Source organism: Tamandua tetradactyla, chromosome 14, assembly GCF_023851605.1.
Source record: "Tamandua tetradactyla isolate mTamTet1 chromosome 14, mTamTet1.pri, whole genome shotgun sequence".
NCBI classification, from domain to species: domain Eukaryota; kingdom Metazoa; phylum Chordata; class Mammalia; order Pilosa; family Myrmecophagidae; genus Tamandua; species Tamandua tetradactyla.
In genome coordinates, this window is record NC_135340.1 from 57,904,443 (window position 1) to 57,921,539 (window position 17,097).

Here is a 17,097-nt window from a genome sequence, read left to right on the forward strand (position 1 = left end):
TTACTGCAGCACAATTTGTTGATTTTTGTGGGAGGGTGGGGTGGTGGGGAGTGCATGGCCCAGGAACCAAACCCAGGTCTCCCACATGGCAGGTGAGAATTCTACCACTGAACTACCCTTGCGCTCCACACTATTTACTTTTAATTTCACAAATAAGCACAGCTGTATTGTTTTGAAAAGCAATGAGAGGCATGTATCTCTACTAGTAGATTTAGCACTTCTGACCAAATAAGACAACAACTTCTTAAAAAATATGCTTCCTACACTGTATTGAATACTTTAAGATGTAAATTTTTTTTTTAAATTTTTTTATTAATCAAAAAAAAGAAAAGAAATTAACACAACATTTAGAAATCATTCCATTCTACAAATGCACTCAGTAATTCTTAGTATCATCACATAGATGTATGATCACCATTTCTTAGTACATTTGCATCGATTTAGGAAAAGAACTAGCAAAACAGCAGAAAAAGATATAGAATGTTAATATAGAGAAGAGAATTAAAATAATAATACTAATAATATATATATATATAAAAAGGAAAAAGAAAAAAACAAAAACAAAAGATACAAACACACAAACAAACAAACAAAAAACCATATTTCAGGTGCAGCTTCATTCAGTGTTCCAACCTAGTTACATTACACTTAGGTATTATTGTGCTGTCCATTTTTGAGTTTTTGTATCTAGTCCTGTTGCACAGTCTGTATCCCTTCAGCTCCAATTACCCATTATCTTACCCTGTTTCTAACTCCTGCTGGTCTCTGTTACCAATGATATATTCCAAGCTGATTCTCGAATGTCGGTTCACATCAGTGGGACCTTACAGTATTTGTCCTTTAGTTTTGGGCTAGACTCACTCAGCATAATGTTCTCTAGGTCCATCCATGTTATTACATGCTTCATAAGTTTAGTCTGTCTTAAAGCTGCATAATATTCCATCGTAGGTATACGCCACAGTTTGTTTAGCCACTCGTCTGTTGATGAACATTTTGGCTGTTTCCATCTTTTTGCAATTGTAGATAATGCTGCTATAAACACTGGTGTGCAAATGTCCGTCTGTGTCTTTGCCCTTAAGTCCCTTGAGTAGATACCTAGCAGTGGTATTGCTGGGTTGTAATCCATTCTGCCATTCTATGTCTTTTGATTGGGAAATTCAGTCCATTAACTTTTAGTATTATTACTGTTTGGATAATATTTTCCTCTACCATTTTGGCTTTTGTATTATATATATCATATCTGATTTTCGTTCTTTCTACACTTTACTCCATACCTCTCTCTTCTGTCTTTTCGTATCTGACTCTAGTGCTCCCTTTAGTATTTCTTGCAGAGCTGGTCTCTTGGTCACAAATTCTCTCAGTGACTTTTTGTCTATAAATGTTTTAATTTCTCCTTCATTTTTGAAGGACAATTTTGCTGGATATAGGAGTCTTGGTTGGCAGTTTTTCTCTTTTAGTAATTTAAATATATCATCCCACTGTCTTCTAGCTTCCATGGTTTCTGCTGAGAAATCTACACATAGTCTTATTGGGTTTCCCTTGTATGTGACAGATTGTTTTTCTCTTGCTGCTTTCAAGATCCTCTCTTTCTCTTTGACCTCTGACATTCTAACTAGTAAGTGTCTTGGAGAACGCCTATTTGGGTCTATTCTCTTTGGGGTGCGCTGCACTTCTTGGATCTGCAAATTTAGGTCTTTCATAAGAGTTGGGAAATTTTCAGTGATAATTTCTTCCATTAGTTTTTCTCCTTTTCCCTTCTCTTCTCCTTCTGGGACACCCACAACACGTATATTTGTGCGCTTCATATTGTCATTCAGTTCCCTGATCCCCTGCTCAAGTTTTTCCATTCTTTTCCCTATAGTTTCTGTTTCTTTTTGGAATTCAGATGTTCCATCCTCCAGTTCACTAATTGTAGCTTCTGTCTCTTTAGATCTACCATTGTAGGTATCCATTGTTTTTTCCATTTTTTCTTCTTTTTCCTTCACTCCCATAAGTTCTGTGATTTGTTTTTTCAGATTTTCTATTTCTTCTTTTTGTTCAGCCCATGTCTTCTTCATGTCCTCCCTCAATTTATTGATTTGGTTTTTGAAGAGTTTTTCCATTTCTGTTCGTATATTCAGCATTAGTTGTCTCAGCTCCTGTATCTCATTTGAACTATTGGTTTGTTCCTTTGACTGGGCCATATCTTCAATTTTCCGAGCGTCATCCATTATTTTCTGCTGGTGTCTGGGCATTTGATCAGATTTCCCTGGATGTGGGACCCAGCTGGTTGAAAGCTTTTTCTGTGAAATCTCTGGGCTCTGTTTTTCTTTTCCTGCCCAGTAGGTGGCGCTCGTGGTGCTCGTCTGTCTGCACGGCAGTCGGCCTGGGAAACCGCACGTGGAGGCGGGGGTCGCCGGCCGCCGCGGCTTGGGAGAGTGCCGGTCCTAATTGCCCAGCTGGCCCGAAACGCCAAGCGTGACGGGAGGGCCCCGCTATCCAACGTTCCCAGTCAGACCGGGGAGCCACGTGCGTGGAGGGGACCCCAGTCGCCAGTCGCCAGCCGCCCCGGCCGGAAAACGCGCGCCCCTCGGGTATCTCACCGCAGCAGATTCTCCCTGCCTGTTCAGCTGTTCCAGAATGGGGTACGCTGTCTTTTTGGTCTCTGTCGTGACTCCGGGAGCTGTTTCGTATTGTTTCTCTTTCTTTAGTTGCTTTTCTGGAGGAGGAACTAAGACCCGCGCGTCTTACTAAGCTGCCATCTTCTCCGGAAGTCTAAGATGTAAATTTTAATACCCATTTTTTTTTTTTTTTAAATTTGAACAGGGACCAGAATGAGACGATCCAGAGGGTGACGGGGTAAAGCAGTGGTGTTCCACAGGGGTTGGCCCTGGCCTCAGGGTTGTTTAGTGTTTTCACGAATCACCTGGCTTTTGAGTGACCATGATCTTCTTCATCTTTTTTTGTGATTACCAGGTGAAGAAGATCTAGAGCAATTTCTCTTTCTGTTCCTCTAAGGAGAAGATGATGAACTTGCATACGATCTTTTTTGTGGGGAAAAAAATCCCTTGTGGGACCTGGAGCTGGATCTTGATTTCGACCCATGAGATTTTGAACACTCTCTGGAACTGGAAGGAGATCTTGACTGCAAACTGGAAGAATTCTTGAACGGGACCTGGATCCAGACCTTGAACTTGAGGGGGAGGATGAGCATGATGAAGAGCATGAATGTGAAGATCAAGAATTTATCTATTGGGTTTCTTTTTATTACTATCTTCTTCATTGACATCAAGATTCTATTTTGAGAGCTCAGCATCATCTTCATCCTCATCCTCATGTAATTTATATTTAGAAAGATCTTCATCTTCATCCTCTTTTCCTCCCTCTGATTCTTCATCTTCAACTTCCTTTAAAATGGATATGGGACCAACTTCCTTCCCTCTGTATTTTTTTTCTTCATGTCTGAACTCATCATATTCACCATCAGATTCCTCTCTTTCTATACATTCAATATCTTCTCTTTTATTAAAACCACCACCATAACCTATTCTTTATTCTAACTTAGCATGTGTTTGAGTATTGCACATGTTACATTCTGCTCTTCTGGCCCAATTCACATTACTGCAGATTTCACACTGCCAGTCGTTAGCACTAAACAGGCCTTGGCTCTTTTCTGTAAGTGTCTTTCCTATTTCAGTACCTCCAGTTTTCATCATCTTGGCCTGTTTTCTTCTGACCACATCAATTATAGCTGGCTCTTCTAGCAAAGTTTACACTTCCATGTTTCTTGTCAAGTCAAATCCAGTCTCCATCACTAACTCGGAAATTTTTGGTCAACATCTAGGCTACCGCAACCACCACAGCCACCTGTAGCCACATTTCCCTCATATCTTTCTAAATTTCTCCATATACTAGGTGCTTCTAAATGCCCTAATTTCCCAAAGAAACTCTCTCCCAAGCTTTTTTCCCAGGCTTTTGGTACATCTCATTTTCTTCAAATGTAATCTTCTGCCATGAGCAGCACTGGATTTTTCATTTGCCTAACAATGTTTTCAAGGAAACCATTTTTCTGACTTGAGTGAATTCTTGAGTTAGGCAAAACAAAGCAAGTATCTTGTGTCAGTCCTTCAGATAACACTCAGATAGGTTGGATAGACAAACAACAAATGCAATTTTTTGAGAATAAGGTCTTTTTGCTCTCTTTGGAGCCAGGTACAAGGATCCTACAATTGAGAATGTGTGCTGTCATCTTCAAGACTACCACCTTGAGAAGGAGGGTGAGGCAAGGGCAAGTAAAAATGCCACAAAGTTTTCCCACCATTTTTTTTTTGGAGGGGGGGGTGCATAGTCCGGGAATTGAACCTGGGTCTCCTTCATGGAAGGCAAGCATTCTACCACTGAAGCACCCTTGCACCCACCCCACCATTTTTAAGTTGACTTTTTATCTTTTTTTTTTTTTAAGTTAACTTTTCCTTGATTCAGCATTTTCTTTGGTTTCTATAAACCTTTGGCTATTTTCCAGAGTTCTGATAAAATTGATTCTGAAAGTTTTTGCTTGATTTTTCAGTGTTACTGTAGAGTAATGGGCCTTTGAAGCCATCTACTTCACTATTTTCTCTGAGGTCACCATATGGTTTAATTTTTACATTTAGCTCTCTGATCCATATAAAGTTTATGCTGGTATACAATGTGAAGTACAGATTCAATTTCTGTTTCTGCCAAATGACTATTTGGTTATCCCAACTTCATTTATTAAAAAAGTGTATCTTTCCCAAGTGTCTTTAAATGCCAAGTTTATCTATTTCTAGATTTTATCATTTGTTTCACTGATTTGTCTATCCATGTACCAATACTATACTGTTTTAATTATAGTTTCATAGTATGCTTTTAATATCTGGTGGGCTAGTGTCCCCTCTTTTCAGTGTTTTGTTCCTCTTTTCAGTGTTTTCCTGGCTATTCTTGCTTGTTTATTTTTCAATGAGAACTTCATAATTGATTTGTCTAACTTTAGAAAAACAACAGTATTCTGATTGGAATCACATTAAATTTGTAAATGAACTTGAAAGAAGTAATATCTCTATGATGTTGATTTGGCCTGTGTAATTTAACATTTTTCAAGTTTATTTTTGGGCATTTTATGAGCGCCTATCTTTTTTATTTATAACTTTCTTATGTTCTAAGAAGGGAGTAGGGGCAGAGGTTGGGGTACAATGGATAATATTCTCCATACCTGCAGATGCCTGGGCCTGGGTTTCGGTGTGGCGCTGGCAGACTCTACTCAAGAATGCACTCACTTGACGCAGGGAAAGGGCATTATGCAGTGTTTCCAATGGGTAGATGGTAGGTACCATGGAACACCCTTCAAATCCTGTTAGGGTAGAAAAGGGCAGAGTCATGTTATTCCTGCCAGATGTACAATAACTGGCCAAGTTATGGAGAGTCCCTGAGAGCCATCTGGAGTCTGTGGCTTTTAGAGGGTAGGGTATCCAAGATTCTCAGAAGAGGGAACTCTTTAGAGACTCTAAGAGAGTCTGTTTCTCTCACCTCCAGATTCTTTAAAAAGTTTAACTGAAAAGGCCTCCAGGTGAATGAAATACCTTTCATCCCACCTATGGAGAACCTGTGATATCCCATGAAAAAATCAACAAAATCCAAGTAGGTAAGCACCTACATTGCTCCTAGTGTTTGGGGTTAAATAAAACAAGGGTCCAGAGGCAAGGGATGAATTTGTAGGGTCCAACATGAGGTAGGAAGGTCATGGAGCTGGGAAGAAACAGCAGATTTCAGGGATCATGAACAAGAGAACTAGATTAAAGAGGCGGGGATGGAATCTAAGGAGAGGTTCATGCAGATTTAGGATATGGGTAGAAAGGCTAGAATATTTGGAAGCAAGCTGGAGAGCATGCAATACACATGAAGCTCAGCCCAGGAAAACCACATGCATGAACAGGTTGGGGGATGGAAGTTCTTTCTTGGTCATTTCCGTCACACCAAAGCTTCTCCCTTCTGATCTCACTGGAAGAACCCAGACTTGCTAGGATCTCTATACTCTAGCAGAAAAATTAGGCAAACTCCCTAGAATAAAGGAAAAATGCTGATTCTCTGCTCTAAATCTAACAATTTCAATGCAGGTCCACCAGTACAGGTAGGGTCAAGGATGATCCTAAATGTGTAACCTCAATCCCAGGAACTGTTGATGTAAAAACTTACCTATGGAGGATCAAGAAACACACATCCCTAACCATTTTTTTAATCTCTGCTCTTTCCTATACCTCCTCTACATCTCCTTAAAGAGACTAGGGTAAGCAGGACAGAATAACTGTGAAAGACTCAGCCTCCTGTTCAGCAATGACTAAAACCCATAATTATAAGAATTATACCTGGCCATCTGTCCTCTTGCCCTTGTTTACCTCAAGCATTCAGATAGGGCCTCTAAAACTTCTATGCTTTAATTTCCCCTTGTCATCTAGTAGCAGAAGGGTAGGAGAAGTACAGTCTCTAGCTCCTGAAAGCGGCTAGGAAAAGTCTGGATTGGAAGATGATGGTTTTAGAGGGTTATAGACATTAGAACAGATTCCAGACAAGAGAGTTCCCCTATGCTGAACAGAATTTGGGAATGGGTAACATTAAGGGGTGGTGAGGAAGGAGAACAGGAAGGGGGTGAGCAGCCAATGCTAAAGCTACCAGGCAGTCTGGTCCCAATTCCAATCAAGCTACTAAATGCAAGTCACATAACCTTAGGGGATATAGGAGAAAGGCATAGGTGGGCTCTCCTGACAGAAGTGCAATAAGCAAGCAGTCAGTCCCAGCCAGGGTAGTGGCAGCAGCCAGCTTGGTGGCAGGGGGTACCGTAGAGGCACTCGGGGTCATCCTGGCCTGAGCGCAGCCAGTTCCGGAAGAGGCGCAGGTGGTAGGAGCACTGGTGCAGGTGATGCGCCAGCGTGGCATCCAAGGAGACTGGCCGGCCCCCCGGGCAGTCAGAGGAAAAACTGCGCAGCAACCGGACCACAGGGTGCTGGTCATCCAGCAGTTCTGGAGGCAGGGGGAGAGGGACCACAGCAGGAAGCACAAAAGATAAAGAAAGAGAAGAGGAAGAGACAATGAGGGAAGCACTGACTGACACAAGCATACTGGGAGGTAGGGGCCACTCAGCTCCAAGGTGAGCTAAAAGAGAAGCAGAGATGGTCAGAGCCACTGGGCATCTCTTGCAAGGAAGAAAGATGTTGGCATCACACAGTGAGTCTTAAAGAAGGGACTAGTGAGAATTCATCATACAGTAAGGCTTTCCCCTCTCCCCAAGAGCATAATTCAGTCAATGCTTACAGATAGCAGTCAGATCATCCTGGATGGGGGTGAACTGGCAATTCTGTGGCTGGGAGCCTTAGATCGAGCTTCAGTGCCCCTGATGTTTTTTTGGGCAAACCCTAGTTAGGGGTTAATTTTCAGACAAATGGATTTATAAGGTTGGGATAGAGATGAAAAGATTCAAAGTCATTCAGAGAAAAGAGTCAAGAATGGTACACGGTATCAAGATAAAATCTGAAGTTAAAAAGGCTCCTGAAAGCTCAGGCCAAGCCCTATGAAATAGACTCCAAGTTACAAAAAACAGGACTGGCGCTAGGTAGCCGGCACAGGAGATTAACAAGAGAACAGGCACAGGATTCCTTTTTAAACGGAACATGTAAAAAATGGAAACAATGCGGGAAATGCCAATAATGTTTAATCATTCTTTACCTTACTCTTGTTCAGATAAACAGATTTTTAAAAATGGTTGTGTAAGTCTCAGGACTTGGGAAACACTGAATCCACTACAGAGGCCAAAAGTTGGATAATTTTATATTTTCTTCCCATTGCTGATAAGTCTAATTGCACTTTGTTCAGCTGGTGAGTAGAGAAGTCTCAATCCTGTAACATTCATTATTATTGTTACTTGGCCAACTTTTTGAAGGCTTGCAATTCTGCTGCAAAAGGCTGAAGGCAGTGAAAGGCATGTGAGGAATAACGGGCACTGGGGAAGCGGGGGGGAAGAAACAGTTATGGAAAGATCTTGGGGAAAAGATTTTTTGAGACCTAATGTGAGGATGGGTAAGAATTCGAGTACAGGATGTTGCTACAGAGGACCAACTGTAGTGATTCAGGAAGGCAGGATCAAGGTAGCTGAGAATAACTGCTCAGAAATCCCAGACAAGAATTCTTCCCACAAGCTGATCCCTCATGGGACTATGGTTTCCAGAGACCTGAGTTGGAAGTCAGGACAGATTTCAGTTCTAATGAGGTTCATCTGTTGAGCACTTACTGTACCAAAAGCCACCCAATTGTGAGTCCCTAGGTGATGAGCTTGGCAAATTCAATGGGCACACACTGATATTCTGGATGCAGATTAGCCAGTCTTTTTCTTACTTTATTTTTTACTTTGGTGAGTTCAGCATGCAGTTTAGTAATGTGCCATACTTGTGTATGTAATTTAGTCACAGGATGAAAGAAGCTTATCAAGAAAAGACACAAGGATAGCCGAGAACCAACCTTCCACCAGAGCAAGGAGCCAACACTGCCTTGCCTCCTTTTCAAAGCAAGTTTCAGTTTTTCCAGTTTTGTTTCAAAATTAGACAGTATGGTAAGATGGTGATGATGGAACAATAAGTTTGGCACACTGCCGTGGCAAATTTGCCACAAAGAATTGCACACAGAGCATCCACTCTATAATTGCCAGGTCAGTCAAATAAGATTTTGGCCATGGGGTAGAGTCCTCATATTGTTCTGAAGACCCATAAATCTAGATCCTCTTCTTCAGTGAGATGCATAATAGCTCTAATGCTCTTCTGTTGTAAGCAGGTAGATCCCAGATTCTGGCTTCTCAAGCACTTTGTCTTCCAAGCTCAAGTGCCAGAGGAACAAAGGAGGCCACAGGACCCCTGAGGAACTAATTATACAGGTTATTGGAAGAAATCTTTAACAGCACTCTCCTGTACTATAACTGAATTGTCCAGGTCTCACTTTCTCTCTTCCTTTTGGTAAAAATCATTCTTATTTTTTCCAACTGATGAGGCTGCTAAACCACAGCTTCAGGGAACTGCAGATAATAGATTTGAAGTTCTGTTTTATGAACTTGAGTCTTTTTTGTCAAGCCTGAGAACTAGGAGATCCTCACCAGTGATTCAGCTCTGATTTCAGGGCCCCAATTTCCTGGTACCATATTCTGAACCCTAAGTAACATGTCTCCTAAATCCAAGTCCCAGGTTTTCAGATTAGTGCATCAGGGTCCACTCTTGAGGTCACAGTGGCACATGAAGGCCTAAAGATCTTGAAGATAAATGAGCAGGCAACATCATGCCACTCTGAATGGGAAGTTCCTATCACAGGTGCAAAAGAGGGCCTGGAGGGAAAAATTGAGGAAGTGTAGGCTAGTCAACTTAGGGAGAGATTTCAGGAGCACCAAGTAGAGAGGAATGGCCTGACTAAAGTAAAATCTAGCAGCTGCTACTGGCTAGGGAGCAGGCAATCAGCACCCAGAGGTTTTCTCATCCAGGAAGCCAGGATACTTTAAGAGTCTTAGCTCTTAGACAGAAGAAAACTATATCTAACAAAACTGGATTTATGAAGACAAGATACAAACTAAGAGAAAACTAAGGGTACAAAAGATAAAACCTCAACAGAGAGAAAGCCCGCCCATACCTTATAAAGAGACCAAAGCGCTCAGCTTACACAGATCTCCAAATTCTCCCACCATAGTGTGAGCAGACCCAGTTCAAAATTCTTGAATTATTACTCATTCTTAAGTTCTCCCAGAATTCCAGTAGATTTCTCAACCCTTCATTTCCAGCTTCTCTAAGAAAGTAGTACCCTGGGTAGGGTGCATACATAGAAACCACATTGAAAAAACTTAAGGTACTATCCTTTTTTCTTTATCCACTCTTCCTACTCCTTTCTTTTTCTCTTTCACCCCAAATCAGTCTGGGCCCCTGTTTTCCAGGCCCAGGCCCTAGGTTAGTAATAACATAAAGCAGATGTCAGGAAGGGGAGAGCTACATAAAATACGCACAATGGAGACAGAGATATGGAAATGGGAAACTGTATACTAAGACCAATACACTTAGGGATAGACTTTGGCATTGGGAACTGCACAATTGCTCCAAAGAGGAACAAATTAGTCACTCCATCCCCAAAAAGAATTGCAGGAAACATAGGAAGATCAAAATTATACAAGGTAAGGGGTGAAGAAAAAAAAAGAGAAGAAATGGGGATAATCCAGGAAACTATTTTCTTCCTAAGAAGGGGGACCATTATCATGTCTGTACAAAGCTGAAAGTCATGTGATGGGAAAAGGAAAGGTATAATCTATGCTTTGGTGGTGATACTGACAAAATTGACACAATGGTGATGATGGTAGCTATGGAAGTAAGATCTTGACTTGCAACAGTGATAGGGCAGCCAGGCTGCAGCCAAGGCAAAGGTTGTCACAATAAGGGAAACAACCCAGGAGGGACACTGGGTGAGTGGTTTATTCAGAGACAGCAAGGTGTCAACAGAGTGGAGGGAGAGGCAAAATCAGTGTCAGAACTCAGAGGTTAAGTGTTTGGAGGTGACATGGTTGGGGAGGAATGACGTTGAGTCAGAAGCAAACGTACCGTTAGTCGGATGCTTTGCAAACGACACAGAAAATCGTTTTACGGCCGGGACAAACAAGAGCTCTGGGGAGAAAAGACATCATGGGGATTATACCCACCCATGTCCCCACCCTATGCTCTGGAAGATTCCTACAATATACTCTACTGTTTACAGTTAGTTATGTGACCTGCTCCCATCCCCATCCCTCAACTTCCTGACTACCACATTTCAAGCTTTTTCCTTGTTATAATCACTCTTAGGAATCTGTGTGTCATTTCTACCATATGACCATCCCACAAACAACCCTAATTTCACCACCACATCCTCTTTCTGATCATTTGGAAACAAAATCTATGTAGAAACTTTCATCTCTACCCCAGTCTCTTTCCATGTTGTCTTTCTTTCCTTCGTTGAGCAGCTTCCCTAGCCCTAAATCTGTATTTTATTCAAGGCTCCAATGCATTCTTCCTGACCATGGACTATCCTCCTTGGCATTATCCTATAGACCAGAATCCAGGAAAGAGTACAAAGATGGAGTACATTGATGCAGCAGGGCTTTATGTGGGAGATTATGAAGGGATAAGCATTAATAAGTAGTACTTGTATGGTGAGAGGGAATGCAAATGGAGGAATGGGTGGGATCCTGGTTCCTTTCCCCATCAATAATTAGTGAAGAAAACTCTGTTACGAGGCCAGTGTCAGTGCCATCGTAAGCAAGAATAGTTCTCGAGTTGTGTCCTTGCTGGGGGGGGGGGGGGGGTAGGGACAAATGAAGAAAGGAGTTGCCCACCCACCCCCCAAAACCCACCCACATACCATCTCGGTGCTTCAGACTGGCAGGTGGTAGCTTTTTGCCATGGCTGCGGGCGTAGTCCTGAAGATTCGGGGCACTGGAGGAACCACCCAGCACTGTGGTGCTGAACAGCCCTGTACACTGTGAGCCTGCAAGGCCGGGAGTGCATTAGTAGCCACGCAAAGCTGCAACTACTAAACAGAAGTACAACTTCACATGACAATATAAAGACACACAAATAGCCATTCAGAACCACCACCATGTGGCCACTACACATAATCACAAATAGCTTTCACTACTGTTCAAAGCCACACTGGCAAGCAAAGTGGAGATTCTCCTGAAGGGGCTACATAGCAAAGACAAGAGGCCATGACAAATGCAGGGTTAGTCATATTAAGGGATTCAAAGCTACTGAAAAGGTAGACAACGCTCTCCAGGTGGCTCTCAAAAATGTCAGAAGAATAGGTAGATTCTTCTATGAACCCTAGGTTGAATTCAGTGCCCCTTATCATGAATATAGGGTTTGAGAAACCCAGAAATCTAGTTCCTTGTAAGCTTAAAGGCAAAGAGCTTTGATCAAAACTGGAGACCAGTTTTTGATCACTCAGTTGGCACCCTTCCAATTCCTCCTAACTTCTTCATTCAACATCTCTTCCCTTCTACCTTCCTTCAGGCCATTTTCTCTTTTCCATGAAAGAAAATATAAGACTCACTGAATTTTTTAAACCAGAAGATACTCAGAGATCATCCAGCTCACTCTTCTCTTTTTTCAGGGTCACACAGTTTATTAGGAGCTAAGCTGGACTTGAACCTCAGCCTCTTAACTCTGAGCACCAAGGGCACTCAATAGAAAACAAGTAATTTTTTCATCAAGAGGAAACAATGTCACTTCTGAAGTCAAGATGGACTCAAACTGAAAGGCATGCAGAGAGTAAGCTGATTATATGCAGTGCATATCTACTTATGAGTACTAAGCATCCTTCTAAGAAGTGAGAAGTAAACAACAAAAGAGACCTGTTTTTTGCTCTCAAATGTTTACTATCTTATAAACCCTATGCCAAAGCCAAAAGCCCACACAGAGAAGTATAAGAAAGAAAAAGAGAACTTGATTGCCAATTAGAGGAGTAAATAAAATTTAGTCTCTGAAGAAAATAAATCAGGCCAGTCAGTGTCCCCAGTATGATCTAGAAGTAGATTAGAACTTCCTCTCCCATTAGAGCTTACAAGGACAGTGTAGGAAGGAAGAGACAAGGCTGAAAACTGAGCTCTTAGGGTTTGCCCCTACTTCCAATCCATCTTCACTAAGATCCTGGGTTTGGCTTAGGAACTAACATTCACAAAGGAGATGGATGGATTGAAAAAGACGGCAATTTTTGTTGAGCCCACAAAGAAGGAGCCATGATTTCAGGGGTCACCATATAAATCAGAAGTTAAGATGGCTGATAATTTCAACCCTAGAATTCAGTTTCTAGGATTCACAATCTCTCCTACCTTTCGTAATCAAACAAGCTCTGGAATGGGGTCCCAGAGAGTTAGAAGGGTTGCTGAATATGTCTGCTTTTCTTCAGAGAAGCTAAAATGAGCTGGCTGTGTTCCAGACTACCCCAAGCTTTGTTCTACATTTACTTCCTCCTCTGAATAGTTTCCTGGTACAACTCTGCCAGCTCTGCTTTAGCCAGTTCTCGGATCATCTCAGAGGGTAGTCTCAATCATAATACCACCATCTGTCAACCTGTCCCAGGTCCACACCCCTCCCTTGTTCTTGATAGCATTCTCACTCACATGGGCTGAAAACATATATCCTCTTTTCCAGTCCACCTGGGTAACTTATTCTTTACTGGGATTTCTGGGAGGAGGAATCCATATCTACTTATTTGTTATTTCTTATGCCCCAAACCATCCACATTATTTCAAGTATCTAGAATGCAACCTACCTTCATAAAATTAACCTGGAAAGATACCAAAATCTTTCTCCCCATGCTGGTCCAAATGTTAACCATTTGGGCATTAAGAAATTGGGTGCCAAGTACAAAAGTAACAGAAAAATGAGAGGAGCTAAATGGAGAGAAAAATAAGAAGATAGAAAGAGCCAGGGACCAAGCTAAGATCCCAAACAATTGTCTCTACCTTCCAGTTGGTAGTGAAGGGATCATAAAGTCACTGTGTTTAGATATAGCCCCTCCCAAGGACCACTTCCCCCACCCAAAGAATACAATACCCTCTGAGGCTTGATCCTTCTTGCAGTCTGTGTTCTTAGTAAAGGTTGACGAAGTTCTCCACTTCTCTCCAGGGATCAAAAAAATCAACAGACATTCCCTCAAAGTCCTGAGAGAAGCTTCTGCCACTACACCAATCTCAGATTTACCCCTCATTTTTCAGGAAGAAAGGGGAAAAGTTTATGGGATGAGGAGAGGATGAAGGAGAAGGCATGGAAGTAGGAGGAGCTGGAGCAGGAATGTGAAAAATATATTTCAAAGTAAGACATGGCACAAGTTCTCCAAATACAGTTATAGGGGTCACATATACTTTTATTTATAGTTCTGTCTTTGATGACTCTGACGGGTTCAGAGTCTCCATGGTCCCTTAAGATCTGGGCTAGGATGGAGGGACAGATAAGGAACAAAAGGGAAAGCCAGAAAATAGTCTTCAGTCAGAGAAATGGGTATTGGTACAGAAAACCAAAATTCAAACACCTTTCTGTAATGGAAACCATCATCTGGGATCAAAGTTCATGCTTCAATAGGGCCTCTCTCAATTAATTCTCACTACCTCTATATGACGATCAGTGACTAGATGATCCCAAATCACATGACTAAGGTTTCCCACAATAAAATCCTGAAGAGCAGACAGACATTCCTTCCCAATATCAGGTGAGAGACACTGGAAGACCATACCTAGGCCACTCTGCTTCATCTCTGCTGGTGGCCGTGAAGATGAAAAGAGCCGGTAGCCACCAGGCCTTGAGGATGAAGTTTCAGAAAGTACCTGCAGAAAAAGGATTCTTTGTTATCATTTTGCCACCTTAACCCAGAAGTCTAAAACCCAGGTCCTGAATTCCTGCCCCTACAAAGTCAAGCAGTATCAGGAAGTTTAGAGGGACCAAAGGATTTTCATGGGGAAAGAAAAAAGAATACAGAATGGAAAGTGTACTTTTTGGAGGGAACTGTCCAAGGGAAACCTGTACTAGAAGGTACTTCTATTTCTAAGATGCCTGTACCCACAGTCCTTCCCATCCCAAATCTGATAAATCATTATTCAACCCTTCCTAGTTCTCAGCAAAGTAGAGTTCCCTAATCTTTTCCTATCCATCCCCAGGACTCAGAAAGCCTACCACAATAGCTTAGCTCCAAATAAGAAATAAAATCTGACCACCCTCTTTTCTTTCTATGTGACAACTATGGTTATAGTAACCATACACTTATCTGAACCAAGAAACCCTCCCTTCTAACAATCTCACTCCTGGAAACATGAAACAGATTTCCAAAAAGCCCACGAGGGCCAAAACCCCACCTTGACCCCACCAAACACCCCACCTTGACAGTGTCCTCAGCCCCTAGATCCCAAACAAGCAACAACAGAAGGCAAGAAAGGGAGGAGAGGTAGGGAGGGGACACCTTTGTGCAGGACGCAAGGTGAGTGGTGGACACAGCCCAGGGCTGTAGGACGATGGCTGGGGAATGCCGGGGGAGGTCTCCTGACCTCCGGCGGCGCCGTCCCCGCAAGGGGATCAGGTCCAGGCTCCCTGTGCACTGCATGTTCATGACCTGCAATCAGACCGGGTGGAAAGCCGGTCATGGCTCCTTTAACCCCCAGGTTCCCAAAAGCCCCAGTGCCCATAGGGCAGAGCTAGTTATAGGGCTGGAGAGGATGACCACCTAGGGCACACTGCAGTGAAGACTACAGGTTTCATAATCTAAACAGTCCAAAAATATGAGATGACAAGAGGAGAGGAAGGGATGAGGGAAAGGATTGTAGTCAATAAGGATAAGACTGTCCAACACCTATACTTATAGAGCTAGGAGAGGAAATAATATTGTAAGGATTATAAGGCTATGTGACCAAGGTGCAAAGAGAAAATTTTCTTGCAAAGCTGAGGAAACCATCCTGGGCAACCAGCATTCTGAATAAGCAAAGATATAAGCAACACTAGCAACTAAAAGGAAGGAATGCAATTACAAAAGGAATCTTTTTGTAGGCTTGAATAAAAGAAGTCAATCTCATCAAGTATGAGAGATGACATAGAGGTAGCTCTCCTTTTCCCTGTGTTTTTTGATTACTTAAAACAGAAGAAAAAAGGGAGTCAAGCACAACAGTTCCAGGGAGACTAGCAGACCAGGTGAATGGGGAGTACATTTGGATGTGAATGAGCAATTTATTGATGGAAGATTACGTGTCATCCTGTCCATTTGATCTATCTCACATGAGTCTGCAGGGTTCTAAAGTATGATGGATACATAGTCACAAATATATGTTAAAGAGGAAATAATGCTTACCCCACCTAAAGAAATTGCATATTCACAATTTCAAATCCAATTAAAAATAATTAGTAAGCAAAAGATGAGTCCAAAAATGAGACCGTGGTTCAAGTTCTCCCAAACCTGAAACTTTAAACCTCTGGCTGAAGCTAGTTTCTGAGATATCCCTAAAATGGAAAAAACAATTTCTCCAAGATGGATAGGTGCAGGTGAACAGATTTATCAGGTCAGAGCAGGAACCAAATAAACCAGTCAGAATCACTGAGAGGGATAAATCATTGGGTCAAAAAGTGTGTCACTGGTTCAAAGAGGGAAACAATCTTTCCAGAACAAACGGATCAAAAGAGAAATCCCAGGACAGTTATCTGGACACAATGTAATAACAACAGTTCCTTCCTCTAAGCTAGAGAACTAGAATCAAGGCTAGAGGCAAACTCCAAGAATTGTAGAACCTGAGTTTAGGTAGACAAACCTTGTCAGAACAAAAGGAAGACAGACAGACCTCCAGATTTGATTCCCTTTCTTGGATGACAGTAAAGACAACCCTAAAAGAACTAAATGAAAGGGCTACGTATTTGTCCCTAATTAAGCTGTATTTTTTACTTAAGGCAATGAAGAAATGAAGAGGGCACATTACTCTTATTTTACAGATAAAAAACTCACAGCATCAGAATTCGTGCTATTTCTACTTATAGTTTCTTTTAAAGAACTTCCTTTCCAAATTCTTCAAAGCCCTTTTCTTCAATTTCATTTCTTAAAGCCATCTCACAAGCATTCTTCACAGGTATCTCTAACCTCAGAGTAGCAACCAGCTTAAAGGAGTTCTATTAGGGGGCTGGCTATGAAAGAGAGATTAAGTAAAACACATTCATAGGGGCAAGAAGACTCTGCTTCAGGTGCCTAAGGGTGGAACAGCTGAAGGGATTCAAGGGATACATGAACATCACCCTAGGAACACTTCCACCCCTTCTAGTCTTTCACCCAAGCCCCTTCCTTTACCTCCATGGAGCCGGCTTTTCGGTTACGAACAAGTGGTGATCTCCTTGGGAGGCCAGGGCCCTCAGAGGGCTGGGGTGAAGTTTGCAATGCCCTGTCTGGCTCATCTGATGCTTTCCCTGGGCACAGGTTCTCCATGCTGCCTTGGTCTGTTTTCATCTCCTCATTCTATTCAACAACAGGCACAGATAAGAGAACCTCCTAAACTCAGACTCCCCAACCCTCCAGCCTCCTAAACTCAGACTCCCC

General features: G+C 42.1%; 1 protein-coding gene and 1 pseudogene across 16 annotated transcripts in view; both read right to left on the bottom strand.

Moving 5' to 3' along the window:
* PPIP5K1 (diphosphoinositol pentakisphosphate kinase 1) overlaps nt 1-17,097 on the bottom strand; it is a 55,337-nt gene that overhangs the window by 16,309 nt on the left and 21,931 nt on the right. For 6 of the 16 annotated variants that reach the window (XM_077127662.1, XM_077127650.1, XM_077127653.1 and 3 more), the window contains 6 exons: nt 16,852-17,016; nt 14,992-15,141; nt 14,272-14,362; nt 11,401-11,526; nt 10,605-10,667; nt 5,210-5,347 (listed from right to left, as the gene is read on the bottom strand). In XM_077127662.1, the coding sequence (XP_076983777.1) occupies nt 5,210-5,347; nt 10,605-10,667; nt 11,401-11,526; nt 14,272-14,362; nt 14,992-15,141; nt 16,852-17,016 (733 nt within the window). Of the gene's footprint in view, nt 1-5,209; nt 5,348-6,828; nt 7,012-10,604; nt 10,668-11,400; nt 11,527-14,271; nt 14,363-14,991; nt 15,142-16,851; nt 17,017-17,097 lie in introns of all 16 variants that reach the window. The other 10 variants (XM_077127655.1, XM_077127654.1, XM_077127658.1 and 7 more) reach the window with 7 other exon arrangements.
* Nucleotides 2,579-5,189, bottom strand: LOC143656013 (zinc finger Ran-binding domain-containing protein 2-like; annotated as a pseudogene).